Below are 19,130 nucleotides of genomic sequence, written 5' to 3'. Positions count from 1 at the left end.
ACCATTTTTCTTCTTCTTTCTTACTCTGTTTATTTAAAATCTGAATCAATGTGAATCAATACTGGCTCTAAAATCAGCAGCATACAAGCTAAAGATGGCAAGTCTGATAAAAAAAATGTAACCATGCCATAAGCAATCATTTCAAAACAGCATAAAAAATATTAAAACACTTTTTTCATAGGAGGATTTCATATTTGTATGCCAGGACTGATCTGATCTCCTCATGTATAAATCATCCAGCAAGACTTGATCTTTCCTTTGTATGGGCATTGTTTTTGCACCCTGGAATTTACAGTGCTCTGTGAAGTTTGTTTTGTCCAAAACAATATGTTTAAAGTGCAGAATTATAAAGAGTTCAGCCAGACCTCTCTGCACTTCTAGCACAGGTCTAAAGTGAAGTGCTGAGATAAGTCCAGACTAGCTTTCATTAGGATGTCACTATTGAACAAGTAGCAGCAAAACCATTAGATATTTTCTTCAGGATTTACTGGAGACTAAATCAAAGTTGAAAGGAAAGTGGACATTGTGCTTACAGTCATCAAACAACTAGAGATATAACTTGAACAGAATCCTGATTATGTTTCAGCTGCTCTTGCCTGCTGTATGAAGAGATATCTAATGTCTTAAAACTTCACAGGTTTCCTGCAGATTTAGGGACAAAGTTGTGACTTTTAAATGTAATTTAATTCACTTTATGTACCTCAAAAAAGTTATGGTCATGAATCAGCGTTGTAATTGTCTTTGTTACCACCCTTTACAGACAGAGGATGAGCTGGAGTTGGTAAACGAGGTGATTTTTCCCTCACGTCAGTCACTCGCATGAGTCGATGGTTATCGACTGTCTGACATTGTCAGCATGGTCACAACACTGTTCAGTAGACTCATTGTTTTGGTTTTACTCCACTGACATAACTTGAGATTCAGCCTGTGGTACCCGGCCTGACTGCATGTGGTTCAGGACTCATGGTTGTGTTGTTTCAGCATTTTTACTCTGAGGATCATGTTCCCACCATTTATAATGTAGAATAACCTTCACAGTTGTAGTTGTCCCTTGTTTTTAGCAGAATCGTTCAGTAGTGATCCTGTCAGTTTTGAGCCAGGCCCATTTGCTTCATCATATGATGCCACCTAGAGCATGAGTGTTCCTTCATGTGGCATTGTGGTGCAATGCACCACTGAGCATGTTCCCTGTTCACTGACTCTCACACAAAGATCATTGTCACCTCACATCAATATTCTAGTAGAGATGTTCAAAAACTTACTGAGATTACATTAAAGGCATTTCAATAGCACAAAAGACTTAAAATATTCAGCAGTTTAGGATTGCTCTCTTCCTAGCTAAAATAACTTTGAATCAAGATGTGCTGATAAGTCATTTAAGGTACCAGTAGAGCCACAGGAACTTTTCAGTAAGTTTTGATCTATTTTTTAATAGTTTAAGTACTTGTAAAGTTTATTTCTGTTGTAATTGAGAATTAATAGCAGATTCAGATTTTTGCCTGTAGGGCAGAACTCAAAGCTGCTTGAATGTTCCACCTTGGCCTCTGGAAAGTTAAAACAAGCTACAGTTAATGACATTTTAAACTAGGCTGTTACTTGATAATCACTGAAATTGTGGGCCATCAACAAGCACCAAATTGATGGAACAGCTGCATCACACAGATGTCTTAAAATTATTTACAAAATATTTTGTCTGATCCTCACAAAAATAATGTTATAATGCATTTATTGATAAAGCTTTTTATCCTGTAAAATCTCCTTATCTTAGCTGAATTTCTAGGAGTGAGTGATGACAGCTGCTGCTTTCTGCCTCTGACTGTCTGTACCTTCTTTTACACTTCCCTCAGAGTTGATGGGCAGGAATCTCATTTTCCAGAGACGAGTGATTCATTTTCATCACCCTCACCCTGCCGCCCCGCCTCACTTCTTCACAAAGGCAGTTAATTGAATCTGGCCTTTCTCTGCAGTCTATCTCCTCTCTCTCTCTCTGTAAATTCAACACTACAGTCATAACTCAGGCCCAATGTTTCCTCTTAGGATGATCTGCATTCACAAGGTCTCACGATTCAAGAGAGCAACTCCAGACCTGAATTATTGCATCCCTGCCTTCTTTATGCAGACGTTTTATTATTTTTCTTTTACAAAGGACGTCAGTTTGCTTTTATCTGCATAGTAATTCAGCTGAACTGGACTCCAGAGTGTTGTTTTATTACACAGATTTGTGTGTGTCAGTGCTGGTTCACAATAATGAAACCTCATGGGAGCAGTTTCGCAGGTCTGACTGTATGTCTGCTGCACCTGTGTTAGAGAAACACAGAATATTTTGTCTCCTAAATGCCTGATTTAATGTTCACATGCGGAGTAAGCAGCAGGGATTTGCACTTTGAGCCTTCCCTAAAACTGAATAATGGAAACATAAAAATATGATTAAGTGCATGCCTTTACTGACATCCACTGGAGAAACATGAGATCAGCCGTACTCTGTGTCAAAAATCCAACAAGATATGATTTAGCTGCACATAAGTAATGGCCTTTCTTTTTTAAGATTTGTTTTTAGGGCTTTTTTCCCCTTTTGAAGAGGACTGGACTGTAGATAGCACAGAGAATCAGGAAATGACATGTGGTAAAGACACCATAGGTAGGATTTAAGCATGCACTGCACACTGGGAAGACCTCACCACTAAGCCATCTGCACCCCAATTCTGATAACTCGGGGATACCACAACCACAGCTATTTTTTAAAACCCCAGGGTGTGGTATTACTGTATTACTGCCCAGCCTTACCAAGACATTATTTGTGCAAACACTGAGAGTTTGGAATAGTTGAACATTACAGATTTTTTAGAGATCAGAGTTTTAGAATACATGTACATACATTCCAAGTAAATGCAGCATTTCACAACATGAACCTTGTGTTTCATAGTGCATAAGTCTCTTAGTTTGAGGTCTTAATGAAAACAAAAAATCCACAGTCTTGTTACCAATGTCAACAGGTCTGAACAAAGAACTGCTCTGGTTGTGTCTCATTTTCCTTAATGTCTCTACTGTTTCTTTTCAATGAAGACAAAAAGCAGGACAGATCTCAAGCCCCATATTATATTATTATTAAAGCTGATGTTGAATTAACTGCCTTTAATGTAATACATCGCACAACCCACTTTAAAACAACAGTTTGATGCATGCCATCAAAAATGTCCTGACAGTAAATCCACCTGACGCTGAGATTTACTCTATTCAGAACATCATTATGAATCAAACCACATCGTCATCCCCAGCATGTCAGAAATTATCTCACATTAATTTATATAGTCATTTAGCTTTAGGAAAAATGTGGCTCCATGTTTACACTGTGATTAACATGTCATTGTTGCTCTGCCTGCAGAACGCTCAGCGCCTGGCAGCAGGAGCTCAGGTGGCTCAAACCCTCACCACGCCAGTGGTCTCCGTGGCAACACCCAGCCTCCTGGCACAGGGTCTGCCCTTTTCCGCCATGCCAACAGCGTACAACACAGGTAAGCTGAACACAAAACAAGCTTGAGTTCAAGTGAGAGAGTGATTGATGGCTGTGAAAACTCTAAAAACACAAGAAAAGGTGAGCTTTAGGTTTTGATTTTTCCTTTTTCTTCCTCCTTTCTTCAGAATACCAGCTGACCAGTGCAGACATCACTGCTCTACACGCTCTGGCATCACCTGGCGGTTTGTTGCCTACCAGTGTGTCAACATGGCAGCAGCAGCAAGCTGTTTCCCAGCAACCACAGCAACAACAGCAGCAGCAACAGCAAGCACAGCAACAACAACAACAGCAACAACAACTTAATCTTGCATCACTCAGCAACTTGGTGTAAGTGTTTGAGTCATCTTCACAGCAGTGCTGCGTCTTTCTCCATCACAGGTGTCAGGTTGACGGTGTCACCAGCGAATTTCTGCCAAATAAACATTGAGTCTACTTTATAAACCCTCTTTTTACTGACATACTTCAGCCAGCGTGCATGATATCCATACCATGATTTTCTATACAAGCAATTCACATTTACCTTAGTGAATTGGTCTCTCACAGCATTTCCCCATCTCAGCCTCTTCATAACATCAACCTGAAACTATCTGCTGTATCTGGAGCTGATTCACTCTGGCAGCTATTTAACTGCCTCAAAGATCCTCTTCACTGCTGCAGGACTGATGGTTTATAAGTAATCAAAAACTAAACACATTTACTTGTGACTCTAGAGCAAGATAACTTTTGGAAACTGGCATCCTAAGAACGCTACTTAATGAGTGTTTCATGTGAAGCATCAGTAAATGATGTGAGTTTGTATTTAAAAAGGGTCATATAACTATTTATCCTCAAAAGAATGGAGGGAACACTTTAAAAAAGGTATTATCAAAGTATGATAGTTTTATGAGTTTAGTGCTGCACAGTTAATCACAATTTTGTTGTTATTGTGATAGCAGCATTTGCAATAAAGACATTACTTTAGTTCATAGCAACAAATAAGGAAATGATCTTAATGCAAATGAACAGTGATTTCTTAGTCAACATATGTACATTGTGACTATGAAAGGATGAAGAGCTGGCCTTGCTTTTACTCCAGTATGAATCAGCCATATGAAGCCAAAGATATCAGATTAGTTAATGCCAATTTAACAGTAAAAAGAAAAGGCTTTCTGGAGACAGAAGAGAAATACATGACACAAATACAAATACAAAGTCACTCCTCATACTAATAATATTTTTTATAATCATAACTTTTATTTGTACAGCAGTTTTTAAATCAAGGTTTTACAAAGTACTTTGCCATGCAGAAAAACAAAGCAGCAGAACCCAAGTGAGACAAAACAACATACAACACTTAAACAGCACCCAAGGTAGAAGAACCTGAACTAAACAAAAATCCAACCTATATATAAAACTCAAATAACATTTTTACCGAAACATCATGAGGCACCATTAGTACTAAAACATCCCAAGACATCACATGAACTAAGATATCTAAAAACATCGTAAGAACTAAGACATCCCAAGTCATCATAAGAACTGGGCCATCCCAAAACATAATAAGAACCAACATGTCTCATGACATCACAGGAACCCCTGAATACCATGCCAACACGGAAACCCACCTACAGAACTTGAGACCAAGAGAACCAAAGATATAAAAACTTAATAAAAGATGAACAGTAAGAACTAAAAATAAGAAGAAAGGTAAAGTAATATGAAAGGTAAAAGCATAAATGTGAGGAAGGGGAACACTAAAGGAAATACAAGCATTTAAAGGATAAAAAAAATGCCAAAATTAAACAATAAAAATAGGAAAATATATTAAAACATGATAATAAATAAATAAATAAAAATAATAATAATAATAAGGGAGGAAGGGAGTTGAATTAGGAAGGAATAAGTAGACAGCATCACATAAAAGCAATCCTATAAAAATAAGTTGTAAGAAGGGATTTAAAAGATGTCACTGATTCTGCACAGATACAGCTGGTCTCTTGTCATAGTTTGGGGTGAGGGGTCTCATGTGGGAAAAGAAACATTTCTACTAGCCTGCAAAGCTGCGAGGCCTGCGAACTTAAAACTCTGAACTTAAGCCGTGATGTCCCACACTGTTCACCAAGGAGGTCCTTAAAAATGTAAAGAATACAGTCGGATTGTTGTCTTATGTTACAAAACACTGGTTCCCGACCTGGGGTCCGAGACCCCCTAAGAAAGGCACCAAAGAGTTTGGGGGTTCAGAACGTTTCGTATGCTCTCAGGTTGTCAAAATTAAATTGGAATTAATTTATCAAGATCCTAGCAAAACCTTACTTAAATAGTTTACACACGGTAAGATAAACATATGTTGACCTGTTTTCTTAGGGTTTTATCTATGAAACTGTTAAAACTGATGTTTGATTTTTTAAAAGCAATCTGTCACTTTTTAATTTGTGTGGGTAGTGGAAGGCTTGGCTTTTCTTACATACAAGTAGGAGAGCTCCAGGGAAAAAGGTTGGGAACTACTGTTACAAAAGATTGGATGTAAGGTCTCACTGAATGGCCCCAGGTGTGGTTCCCAGGTATCTTTTGCCTCATGAAATCATCTTGTAAGAGATAAAAGCATATGTAGATTTCATTAATGAAACTTAACATGATATCAATTCATGGACAACAACACATTAATTTATGGAAACATAGTGTTAACCTGTGACTGCTGCTTTTCAATTTAGAAAACCTTTTCAAGAGGAAAATATAAAAAACAATTAAGCTTAAGCATGAAAGAATAAAATGATCCATTATAAGTACACTGTATCAAAAGCAATCCCAAATCCTACCAGATGGAAACAAACAATCATATAAAAACATGTCAAATACAAAATGTCAGCATTAAAACCTTTGGACTGATGCAGGATTTTCTTCAGAAGTTAAGTTTATGATTTACTGTAAATCAATCCATAAGCACTTCGATTTTTAGGTTAGAAACAGACAAGAGATTTTATGATAAAATTGTGTCACAATGAATTCAATTACTATACTTCAGAATTTTGACCTGTACATAGCCGTTCACAGCCCCACAAAATATGAAATCACATCAGGAATGATGTAGTTAGCATTGACACATTAAACCTGTTTTTGTAATATGTTGAGAGCTTAATATTTGTGAGAAACAAACCCACACTTTGTTGTGTATTGGCTGTGTGTCTCGTTGCAGTCATAGTTATTAAGCATCTTTTTTTAACCCGTCACAGACACTCAGTGATTGTCATCCTCAAAGTCAGAATCAAAGAAGATGTGTCTTATACAGTGAGGGACCATGTGCAGACAATGCCCCAGTGTCCTTCTGTGTTACTTTTGGAGAAGTCTGCAGTCAGGCCTATGTGTCAGATTAGAGGACGGTGGTAGGACATGTGGAGCTGCAGGAGCTGGATCCTGCAGTGCTGCAGAGTTTCAGAGTCTTTTGTTTTTTGGTAGCATGAACACAGATCTTTGAAGTGTGTTCTCTCCTCTCGTCCACAGCATGTGGGGCGTGGACAAACAGAGCAGCGAGCTGTCTAGCCAGGTGTCCAGTCTGGCTGCAAATCTGAGGTGAACAGCCACTGCTAGTGTGTGCGTGTGTGACATGTCATGACCTTGTCTGTAGGGGGGGTTTGTAGTCCACTCTGCATTCAGAAGCAAAACACTAGAAACATGTTGCAAACAAAGAGCTGCTTTTAGAAATAACCTTAATAAACTTAAAGTGAAGGATGTTTACATTTCATAGATTAGATTGGGAAGTACTTTTAATGTATATTTTATTGTGAATCAAGATTTAATTAAGAAATCTATTTTGGACATTGACTTTGATAATTTTACTCAGCTGCATGTGTTTCTGCTTTCATTTCCTTTCTTGTTTTGCCCTTAAGTCTCTGATTGACATACATGTATGGAGATAGCAGTTGTTTGTTTTGCTTTTCTGCCCCTTTGATTGAAATCAGAGGGTTTTTTGTTTTTACTGATTTAGGGCGACTCTTAAATCTACAATAATAATTTAAGTTTATTTTTCGAAACTTTCATCTGCAAAGAAAGAGGAACCCAGAAAGCCATGAAAAGCTTTATTTTCCAATGTTGATACTCTTTTCTCACCTTTAACAGTCTTTTTTTAAGTAAACAAGCTTATTATGTCAAGATATTTTTGGTGAGAAAACAGATCAGACCAGAGTCAGGAAATGCATCACAGGTTTTAACTTATATGGCTCTCAAAGCTCCATATATTACCCCTCATAAAAGTTACTCTTGATTTTAACTGTTATAGCATCTTACTAAAGGCATTTTCACACTGAGTCTGCTTTATTTGGTCTAAAATTGCTCCACATCATCAAATAAAACCCAATCATGGTTGCACACTAACTTTGAAACTTTCATTCATCTTTATTTTTCTGCACAAAGGTTTTACTTTTTTCATTTTTTCACATTTGTCAAAGTCAGATCAAAGATTGGTTGACTTTTCAGAGCAATGTCTGTGGCTCCCTTCTTTCTCAAGCTCTCTTCCTGAAATGGTAACCTGACACGCCAGAATCCATCTGGGAAAGCTTCAATAGGAAACGTTTGAGAAAAGACAGAGGCTTTGAATAAAACTTGGAGCGTGATTGGGTGAACATTCTGTCTGTCACATCTCTACAGGCCAATCAGAGCAGCAAAACGCATAACGTAGCCGCTATCGAGCTGCACATGCGCAGCTACTGAGGAATAACGCGAAACACGGCGACTATAGACATAGAAGTACTCGACTTTTGTCGTTTTTGAAAAGAAAACAACTCACTGCTGTTCTTTGTTCCTCTTTTAACCAAGAAATGTGGTCAAGTTCTGATAAAACTGGCACTTCAGCAGCATCCACACTAATCTCTTCCTCCATAACTGCACCAGCTTTTGCTGCTGCTTGTTTATGTCACGACTCTGCTGTGTCTGAAAGTACTGCCCCTCGTTGCTGATTGGTCCTGTCACTTTCTAACTGGGCCCGAACGGTTCAGACAGGAGCTTTGCAAAATGGATTTGCCAGTGAGAAACGAGGAAATGGGCTTATCCATCTGCTTTGCAAGGTTACTGAAATGGTGGATATTCTGTGGATTTCAACCATGGAACATAATAGATTAAAGAAATGGAAAGCTCCAGCAGAACTTGTGGCATCAGGGTCAAGGCCACACGCTGAAACACATTGGTCTGCTGAAGTTGTTCTCTAAGTGCTTTTTTCTTAAAGAATTTTTCCCTCTTACATGCAGCTGTAAAGTTGTGCTAGAACTACAACTTTAGTTCTACATAATAGATTAAGGCCAGAGTTTGAACTCAGACCTACGTAACAAGAAAGACTGAACTGAAAAGCTCTCTCTCTAACTTTCACCACACGATGATGCACAAGCTTATGCAAATCATCCGAATGTATGAAGAGAAGAATGGAGACCCAGTGTCTTCTTTGAGCTTTTTCAAGTAGGGAAAGATCATCTTCACTTCTTTTTCTCGTACTGCAGATTTTTGCAGTGAAAGGCGTCAGACTTGGTGTGCAAGGTTTGTGTGTTTTTATTGTGTTACAGATTTGGAAAAAACAGACTCAGTATGCAAAGGCCTTGAAGCTCAGAAACAGGCCGCCTTCACTAAAAGTTGCCTTCACTCGTGCATGAATTGTAATGCTTAAGGGCAACCGTACACTCAGTAATAGTGCAAAGAGCATCTCTGTTATTCCTGAGATTAGTGCAGACACTGTTTGTATTCTTTTGTGTGCTTTAATAAATGTTCAGCTAATTGGGGTCTTTGTGTTTCCGATGCTGAGACATTTTAACATTATTGCTGTCGTTGGACAGACTTTGCTCGCAATAATGTTCCACTCTTTTCTACACACACACACACAGACACTCCTCTTCTCTTTGGTTTGGGCTCCAACATTTTGTTTTCTCCCCACAGTGTTGGCTCTCCGTCCAACCTGCTCTTGGGTAGAGATGAGTGGTTGGGCCGGTACTGTATCACACTTCCTGTTTCCTGTGTGTCTTTGTGCTTTTGGCTGCCCCCCCCCCCCTTTCAGCATGTCTGCTGCAGTCAAACAGGAAAGAGACGTAGTTCTGGTTTTCACCATGGTCTCTAACCAGAGATTATTTTCTGTTCTCACATCATCACATGGTAGCTGCCTCACTGCAAGCCACCCTGTCACACCGATCATTTCATGCTTCCTGTGCTGCTCTGTTGATCTTTTCGGGGTTAAATTTTCTGCTTTGAGGGCTCGGAATTGAATTATTGAACAATTGAGTGGCTTTTCCCTGTTGGTGCTGTGCTTTGTGGGGTTTTTGTCAAGTGACCTTCCAGCTCCTCATGCGCTCTTGTCAAGTCGCTAATCATTTGTCTGTTTGTTTCTCGCCTCTCCTCTTCATTCTGTCCCTCATTGTCTTCCTCTCTCTGTCCTCTGTGACCCCGTTCTCAGGCCGGTGACTCACATACCTCAAGGCGCCATGCTGACCGTCAACACCAACTCCAGCGTGAGCATCAAGTCGGAGCCCGTCTCGCCTGGCCGCGATCGCAGCACCCCCTGCCCTCCTCCATCTTCCTCCACACCATCCTCAACCTCAGCCGGAGCCATCCCGAACGCGCCGCCGCAGTACCCAGGCTCCCTACTGTGCCTGGAGCCGCCAACTGGACGCTCGCCCGCGGACAGTGTAAGTAGCAATGCCAGCTCATTCGAAGGCAGCGATCGTGATGACAGCGGCGCAGCTGGAGGTGGGGGCGGCACTGGAGGAGGAGGCGGAGGAGGAGGGGCTTCAGGAAGCGTCGGTCCAGCCAGTCGTACCGTCCCGCCTGACTTCAGCCCCTCAGCTGAGCTCCTCAGGGCGTCAAACGAGCCGGAGCAGGAGGGAGGAAACATCAAGCGCATGAGACTGGATGCCTGGGTGACATAGAGGCTCTGCACCCACACTAAAGTTTTGGTGACACTCAAACACCCACACCTACTCATCCTAAACCCCCCACTACCTTTTCACCCACTGCCATGTGACACTATCATCACACATCTGCCTCCGCCCCTAATTATACAGCTCTGCTCCGTCACCTAGACTTAACGAGGCTTTGCCAAAAACCAGAAAAGATTAAGAACATTGTGGGGGATATTGCACCCTGAGAGAGGAGACGACGGCTTCACACTCAGCTGGATTTTTTTGTCCTGGGTTGGCCCTTGAACAGAAGGATGGTAGATTTTTTAAGCCTTCTTGCTTGAACAGACTTCCCCCTTATATTAATTTTTATTGTTCGAACACTTATCTTTCACATGGTTTCTGCATAACCTTCATGTATGTACACCCAGCTCTGCTACATGGTCCGCAGCGTGATTGGTGGCTTGTTGTCATTATGGGACTTTTGCTGTATGACTCACTCTTTGAAATCCAGCGCCGCTTGGATTGTGTGCTGTCCATTCTTCCATTAAGTCACTTCCAAACTGCACTTTGGATTAAACTTAATCTGGACAAGTCTGAGGACTATGTGTATAAAGCTGGCACTGAGCTAACAGACTCACTCAGGGTCTTTTTGAGGACTCTGCCAGAGTGCCAATATCAACCTCTCTTCAACAACTAGAAAAAATGCCAAATGCCTCTCATGAAGTGTGCAGGGACGCTGACGGATTATCACTCGCACTGTCTCAAAAACTACCAGAACTAGGAACTGATTCTCTGAATTCCTTCAGCACTCAGACTGGAGCTTCTCCTCCTCCCGTCCTCTCATCATCTCCTCTGATGGAAACATGGCAGCAAAAATCCAGCCAATCATCACTCAGATTACTATCGAGGAGTAGATGCCATCCAGTTAAATGCATAGTGAGAGTTTTTTGAGCCTTTGGTGGCTGTTTTTGAGGTAGGGACGTATTTGGTTCTTTCAGTCCAAGTGTTCTTTATCTGTTGGTATTTAAAAGAAAAAATCTGTTTTGAAGGTCCGTTAGTCGTCCTGAAGTAGGAATTCTGACTTTGTATAAAAATCACTCCTTATACAAAAGCTTTGATGTCCTCTTTAGCTCTCTCTAGCTCTCCTTAGCTCTTTGCCGTGTTTGGAAAAAGTGAAAGGAAAAAGACATTTTCTATATTTCTACCGCTTCAGTTGGCGACAGAGTAAAAATAGCTTTTCAGCTTCAAATGACGTGTATGTACATATGAATATATTTGCATAGACTTTGCTAGGTATCCCTAAAAACAAGCAATGTGTTGATTCTCAGTGGATCTGTTTGCATATATGAGTGTGAATTTGATATGTGCAGGGGTAAAATGCCACACTGAGGCCATGCTGGTGGATCGGACTTGTTTCAGTAAACCTATTTTATGCTCGTGTTGATGGTGTGTGCACTTTCTGTCCCCTCACTCACAGAGGCCTGCTTGGTTGTGGTGTCATCATATTCTCCTACCACACTTTTTTAAAAACCCACGATCAAATCAAGTTGTCCATAACCACCTGAACATGGAATGATTAGGACACTGCCATTCACTTGTAGTGTAGTTAAGAGATGAATCACTTCTTTGACGCATAAAAAATCACGTTTAATCTTTTCACCTTAAGCAAACACAGATTTTTGCCTTTTTTCACTTAGAATTTAAGTCAAGAAATTGGCTACCAAGTGCTGTGTTTGTTGTTTAATCGTATGTTTTCTAGTACAAACTGTCTGAACCATTTCAAGTTAGTGTGTGAGTGTGTGTACACGGGTTGTTTTTAGCCTACAGATAGAACGTTTCTCCTGATTGCTTGACCTTTTCATCCAGTGAGACGATGCTCAAAATGCAGACTGGTGTTTAAGACTGTTTACTCTCTGCTGAAACTATCCTACATTTTAAAATCGGTGTAGGTGACGTGAAGGAAGATGACGCAGCTGCTTGTTGGTCACAGCCCACAGCAGAATCAAACCAGCAATTTGCACCAAACTCCATAGATGTGTGGAAGAACATCAGTGGGATATTTTCACACAGATGAGGTTATTTTTCCGTCCCTCTTTCGACAGTGTGGTAGCTTTTCGCTCTGCTTACTTCACTTTCTTCTCCTTTCAATCATCCCTGATGAACATTTAAAGTTTAATAATCAATGATCACGTAATCGGAGGAAGGTGGACTCGTAAACTGTTATATCAAAGTTTAACATTTCTGCAAATGTGCTTCTTGTTTTCGTTTCCAGAGCAGAGTTTAATGGCTTTCATGTCGGTGCGGTGAATTTGGAGCTGCAGCCAGAAGCAGGTTAGCCTAGCAAGAAACAGATTTACAGTCTCACTATTTTAAAAGTAAAATAACACAAATACAGCAAAATCTGGAAAGCTGAGCTCCTCTTCAGGTCATTAGAATCAGAATCAGCTCTGCTGGTCAGGTATGCTTACATATGCATGGTATTTCATTTTGGCTATTTAATGTACAAACCAGTAGATATTGAACAATAAACAAACAACAACAATAAACTATTATGTTCAAGCCTACAGAAGATGACAGTGCTGGGCTGAATAGTGCAAAGAAAGCTGAAATTAACCTGAAAATGAGTTATCAGACGATGTGACAGGTAAGTATTTTATAAAAACTAGATAGCTGTGGAATTGCAACCACAAGTTGAACAATCGGTTATTATTAGGGATGCATAATATGGGAATTTTGCTGGATATCAGCAAAAAAATTCAGGTTTATTGAAGCTAACATTGATATTAATACGGGTATATAAATGTAGTTCAGATCCATAAAATTAAAGCTATAATTTGAAGCAGTGGGTCAGGACCCACTGGGGTCATTGAGCTGTTTCCAGTCAGTCATGAATGTGTGTCTGGAACAAAAATTGTGAGTCTTTAAAGTGCTTTTATTTTTTTATATTTCTTTCTTTTTTTTTTTTTGTCAAAGATTTTGACAACAGCAAGGAATCAAAAAAGTGCTCGATATAATTGTTTCAGGATTATTCAGGAACTGTCATTGTTAAATTATCTGAAATCTTTGGGGAATTTTCCTTGTAATTTCCCCCAAAAAGTTTAATTTTCCCTCAATTTTGGTGATTTTTAATATTCAGCAGTCAGTATTAGGACTTCCCACAGAACCTTTAGCAGCTTTTTTTTTAATTTTATTCAGAATATGTCCCAGACACTTTTGGAAATCTTATGATACTTTTCCCTAAAATGTTGCAGTATGTTTCAGCACTGTGTTTCATTGAACGAATGTGATTGGAAAATAAAATATCAGCAATTTAGTTTGCGATTGCTTATGAGGGAGTTGATGGTGGGTTCTGCATTAAGACCTGTTGAGAACCACTGCATTTAAGTTTAAGGAATGAGGGTGAAGGAAGAAAAACTCCATGAATGTATTCGTACATACAGCCGATGTTTAAAGCCAATAAAAATTGGCTGGAAATTTCAGCAGAAATGTTCATGTCTGCTGATACTGAAACCATGTCTACAATGCCAGCATCTCTTTTATATTTGTACTTCTATCTGGTATAGTTATGCAGTTATTGAACATCGTGTTTAATAGGTATCCCGTGTTCTTGGTGCTAAAATGTGCATCTTTTCAGTGAATGTTTGGGTCACATCTATGGCTTCATCTGTGGTTTTATTTGTTTACCAAGTGTGGTTCATTTGCTCTTGATTGGATTTTGCTTTTTTGATGAACAAGAAAAATCCCATCATTGCCACTGTCAAGTCTTTGTAATATTTAGGTCAGTAGTTCTCAACTGGTCTAACCTCAGGACCCTTCACCACCTCCCCAAGGAAAGATGTGACCCAAACTTCTGGAAAATTTCACCTGCTCAGTTTGGACCTTAGATGGAACAAAACCCACGACAGAACAAAGAGAAAACAAACATGTTTGAAACTTAACTATTGTTGAAGCCCTGGAAGGACATGAATGTTGACATTTATTTTCAAGATTCTATTTATTTGTCATTCTCCCTATGTAACTGCATCAAGGTTATTTTAGTTAAAACTAACAAATGTAAAAATCATTTTAGTTAGTTTATTGAAACTTGATTAAAAAAAAATGCTTTTTTTAACATTACCTTACCAAAACTGATCTGCATACATAAAAGAGATGTTATACTGTTTTTCCAGCCCCCCAGCAGTGTGACAGAGAGAAACAAAAACTACAGAAGAAAAAATCACTTAAATTAATCTATAAACAATTTGAAAAATAATATGCAATCGTAATAATCATATTCAACACAATTTCCCCATGATTATGTATAAATTTTCAAGAGCTCTAGGAAAATAAACCTGTTATTATGGGGAAACCAGCCCTAGCTTTTTTATCGCAAAATAATTAGATAAGTTAAAATCTTGCGAAAACAATTTACTAGTTATCACACCAAAACAGAGTGAATAAAATATATGACAGACCCACCAGTTGAGAACCACTGCTTTATAGTATTATATCTAAGGATTCATCTAAACAGGAAAATTGTCTTAAATATATTTTCATTCATAAACTTCTTCCTTAACAACATTAATCAGAGTAGAAATAAAACAAAATGTATATTTAAAAGGATAAAAAATGAGCAAAAATGTAGAAGGGCACAGCTTGATGTGAATGTTTTCCTTCTTTATGCTAAGCTAGGCTAACAGGCCGCTGACTGCAGCTTCATTTTGAGGTTCAGACAACTTGTGTGGTAAATCAGTTTTCTGATGTAACGGAGAACAAGAAGCACAATCCTGAAAATGTTGAACGTTTTTTAAAGATTCAACTGTTAAATTCCTGCCTTTAGACAGAGCTGATGATCTGTTTTACCTCACGGTCCTTCCCATTTAAACTTTGGCGATGATATTCTCTGTAAACTTTGTGGGTGCTGACGGTCGACTGAAATGTGACACCACACCGATTGAGGTTTGTTCGTGTACAAAAAGGTTCTCTGTCCACTCTTAGCAGTGTAGTCACAAGACAATCTATATGAGAAATGAAACCTGCACCCCTGTTACTCGTTGTGTACAATGTTTTTTAGAATCTCACTATTTTTGGATTAATTTGTGCTGGTGACAGTTCCATTGTCTATTATTATTATTATGATGATATTATTATGGAGCTTTTATTTTATTGCTATTTTGTGTAGGATAGTCAACTGTTTTAATTTCTCTCTTATTTTATCTTCCTTATCATAAACATATAGTACTGGTTTCCTTTTTTTAAACAACTTGCTGAAAATTGCACGATCAGTTATTGTGGTATTAGCAAATGCAATGAAGGAAATACCAGTTAAATGCTGCAATTTTAATTCAGATATAGAATATATTTATAAAAAAAATGGGAAACAACTGAAATTAGTAATTCATGAAATTTGAATAATGTAAATGCATGGGATACAGGTAACAACAAAACTTATGTTACACACAGTAATGATAAAGGACATGCATCACAAGTGAGTTTGACAACAACTCAGAATAATGTAGCATATGAAATACTAAAGATGAAATTTATAGCTAATATATTGTGTTGAGCTAGTCTGCTTTGGGTTTTTGTTGTAAAGAAAATATTTCTTTTTGTTGTTTTTTTGAGAATGATATACAGTTTGTGTATATTTTCATATACAAAGTATGCACTGATATGTTATTGAAATTCTATACCGCTTTTACAAAAAAGTGTTTGTTGTACCAAAGTATCCAAGTCCCTTGAGACCTTACCCTTTTTGCGTATGTTTTACCGTATTTTATATATTAAATAGACAAACTGAGTGAAATGAACCTGGCTCTGGTTTATTTTATTGTCGTGAAAAAGAAATCACTGACTCTTTAATATACATCAGGATAAATCTGCCTCCAACTCAATCCCTTGATTTAAAACATTTCGTGGCAGTAAATCTGAAGAAATCTCTAATTCACAGAAAATCTCAACTATCTTTTAAGGTGTTCATTGTTTTTTATTCTTTTCCATTTTCAGTGATAATAAGGCGACTAAATTTAACTCATCTCTGCCTTTGAAGCAACAACTGAGAGCGAGCCGGCTAGATGGTCTCATAGACAGATAGATACAACCCTGTTTGATGGCATTGTTGATTTAGAAAAATTACACACATCTTCATTCACTTTAATGGGACTTTTTCAGGTGTTGTCTTGTGGGATTTTAGAGGTTCCTGTTTGGTTTTTTTCCTTGTTGTTTGTCATTTTTATTTTCTTTTTTATTCATTCTGCCATTTTTTGGAATGTGACATCAGAAAATATTTAGACCTCCCTCACGTTTTTCAATTTTATGCCGACCCTGATGCTGCAGTTGTTGGAGTTCATTTTTATTCTCATTTATCTACTCTCAGTACCCCATCATGACAGGGTGAGAACAGAATCATAGACATTTTTGCTGACTAATTAGAATAAAAAAACTAAAATATCACATTGACATTAGTATTCAGACCTTTTGAAACAACACATGAAATTCAGCTCAGGTTCCCCCCATTTCTCTGGATCTTTGTGGAGATGTTTCTAAACCTTGATTGAGACAGCCTGTGGTAAATTAAACTGTTTGGACATGATTTGGAAAGGCACACACCTCTTTATAGAAGGCCTCACAGCTGACAATGCATGTCAGAGCAAAAACAAAACCATGAGGTCAAGGGAACTGCCTGCAGAGCTCAGAGACAGGATCGTTGAAAGGCACAGATCTGAGGAAGGCTACCAAAAATTCTGCTGCAACCAGGGGAAAAGGGCCTTAGTAAGAGAGGTGACCATAACCCAGTGGTCACTCCTGCTGAGCTCCAGTGATCCTGTGAGGAGATGGGATGATGTTCCAGAAGGACCATCATCACTGCAGCCCTCCACTGATCTGGGCTTTAAGGCAGAGTTTCTTGTAGCCTTCCCCTGGTCTGTGCCTGTCAACTGTCCCGTCTCTGAGCTCTGCAGGCAGTTCCTTTGACCTCATGGTTTTGTTTTTGCTCTGACATGCATGGTCAGCTTTGAGGCCGTCTATAAAGAGGTGTGTGCCTTTCCAAATCATGTCCAGTCAGTTTAATTTACTGATCAAGGTGCAGAAAAATCTCAGCAAAGATCAAGAGAAATGGGAGGGATCTGAGCTAAATCTCAACTGTTTTTACAAAGGGTCTGAATATTTATGTCAGTGATATTTTATTTTGTTTGATACATTTGCAAAAATGTCTAAAATTCAGTTTTCACTGTTTCATGATGGGTTACTGAGTGTAGATTAATGAGAATAAAGTGTTTTTTGATTGTGGTACCAGGCTGCATCATAACAAAACTGAGAAAAAGTAAAGGAGGTCTGAAAGCTTTGTATGTCCGTTTTTTTATAGCCTTTAAATTGCTACAGCTCAATAAGTTAATGAGGATTATTACCATTACCAAATATGTGCAAAAATACACTAAAGTGATCAATATTCAAGACCCTCAGCCTGCTTTAAGTCTGCTAGAGAATTTTAATTTGTTTTATATTGTTTTGAGGATAACACTGTGATGCATTTTATGATTTTATCTGACTGGAGAAGATCACCACAGAGGTGAGAGGTTTGAAAATGTAGCTGTTAAAATATTTTTTACAGGATTGAGTCATTCATTCAGAGGGATTTACAGGAATCTTACAAGGTTGAAACATGTTTTCTAAAGGTAAAAATCTGATATCAGATGACGCGCGAATAAAAGACTGGAGGGGAGATAAGGGAGTGGGATGTTACAAACAGAATGGCCCGTGCTTGATAAAACAAAGGACCTTTACTTGCTCCCAAAAGTATTGAAAGCATGCTTTCTTTCTTTTTCTTTGTGCCAACAATTATCCAAAATTTAACTCTGCATTAAAGAGAGAAGAGGCATGGCATATTTTGATTACCTGCATGTATTGTATTTGATTTATTGCTGTTTACTGAAAAAAAACATGCATGGAGAAACTTTTGATAGAATATGCAGTGATGATGCATGAAGATCCCATTTGGCTCATTTACATTTCGTTATGTTATGACAATTTTTTCTTTAAAAAATCCTAAACACCAACGGTTTTCATAAGACATGTTTGAGGTCATGTTACATTTACCCGCTTACCTAAGCAAAAATTTCAATTAAGTTCAAAAAAGATACCTCTTTTGCCTTATTAGAGGTACAGTAAATATTCTTAAAGCTTTTAGTTACATTACTCATTTCAAATGGTGACACTTTTTGCAGCTTGACCACCTGAAACACTGTCTGTGTCACCTGACATTTGCAACTCATTTCAAATTAAACATGCAAATACAAAGACATGTGGTTGTTACTTTTATTCCTGTTTGAAAGTGGACACATATTTTTAAAACAAAATGAAGGGTTCAGTGCTAAAATGAAAGTGCTAATATTTTTAGCAGCTTTACATTGGCTTAACCACCTAACATGGAAAGAGTAACTGCCCACCTATGACTAAACAGAAGTGTCACAACAGAATCTGTTTTTCTTAATTAAAAAAAAAAAAAAAGTTATTATGGCTACCCTGACATTTAAGAACTTGCAAATTCCAGGACAAATGTGTTTTGATGACTTTACTAACTTTAAAATAATATAATAAAATTTGCTAGTTTCAAATATTTTAACCCTAAAATTATGCCGAAGTATTCTAATTTTAATTTCTTACAATTAAAATGTAATTTTCTATAGTGTCAATAATCTGTTAACTGGTGCAATGGTCTTATCTCCTGACATTTTTAGAGTTTGAGATGCCCAAATATAAAACTGATTATATTGTTCAAACATACTAAAATG

At 38.2% G+C, this 19,130-nt stretch overlaps 1 protein-coding gene across 6 annotated transcripts in view; it reads left to right on the top strand.

The window, feature by feature from the left end:
- Positions 1-16,151, top strand: part of LOC121524360 (myocyte-specific enhancer factor 2D homolog) — a 43,710-nt gene extending 27,559 nt beyond the window's left edge. For 2 of the 6 annotated variants that reach the window (XM_041809711.1, XM_041809712.1), the window contains exons 8-13: positions 761-790; positions 3,383-3,512; positions 3,640-3,841; positions 6,992-7,060; positions 9,407-9,457; positions 9,918-16,151. In XM_041809711.1, the coding sequence (XP_041665645.1) occupies positions 761-790; positions 3,383-3,512; positions 3,640-3,841; positions 6,992-7,060; positions 9,407-9,457; positions 9,918-10,389 (954 nt within the window). In that variant the 3' untranslated portion in view covers positions 10,390-16,151. The remainder of the gene's footprint in view (positions 1-760; positions 791-3,382; positions 3,513-3,639; positions 3,842-6,991; positions 7,061-9,406; positions 9,458-9,917) is intronic. The other 4 variants (XM_041809713.1, XM_041809714.1, XM_041809715.1 and 1 more) reach the window with 4 other exon arrangements.
- Positions 16,152-19,130: the final 2,979 nt, after the last annotated feature.

Source organism: Cheilinus undulatus, linkage group 16, assembly GCF_018320785.1.
Source record: "Cheilinus undulatus linkage group 16, ASM1832078v1, whole genome shotgun sequence".
Taxonomy (NCBI): domain Eukaryota; kingdom Metazoa; phylum Chordata; class Actinopteri; order Labriformes; family Labridae; genus Cheilinus; species Cheilinus undulatus.
Note: the sequence above shows the minus strand (reverse complement) of the source record. Positions and strands in the feature narration are given on the sequence as shown.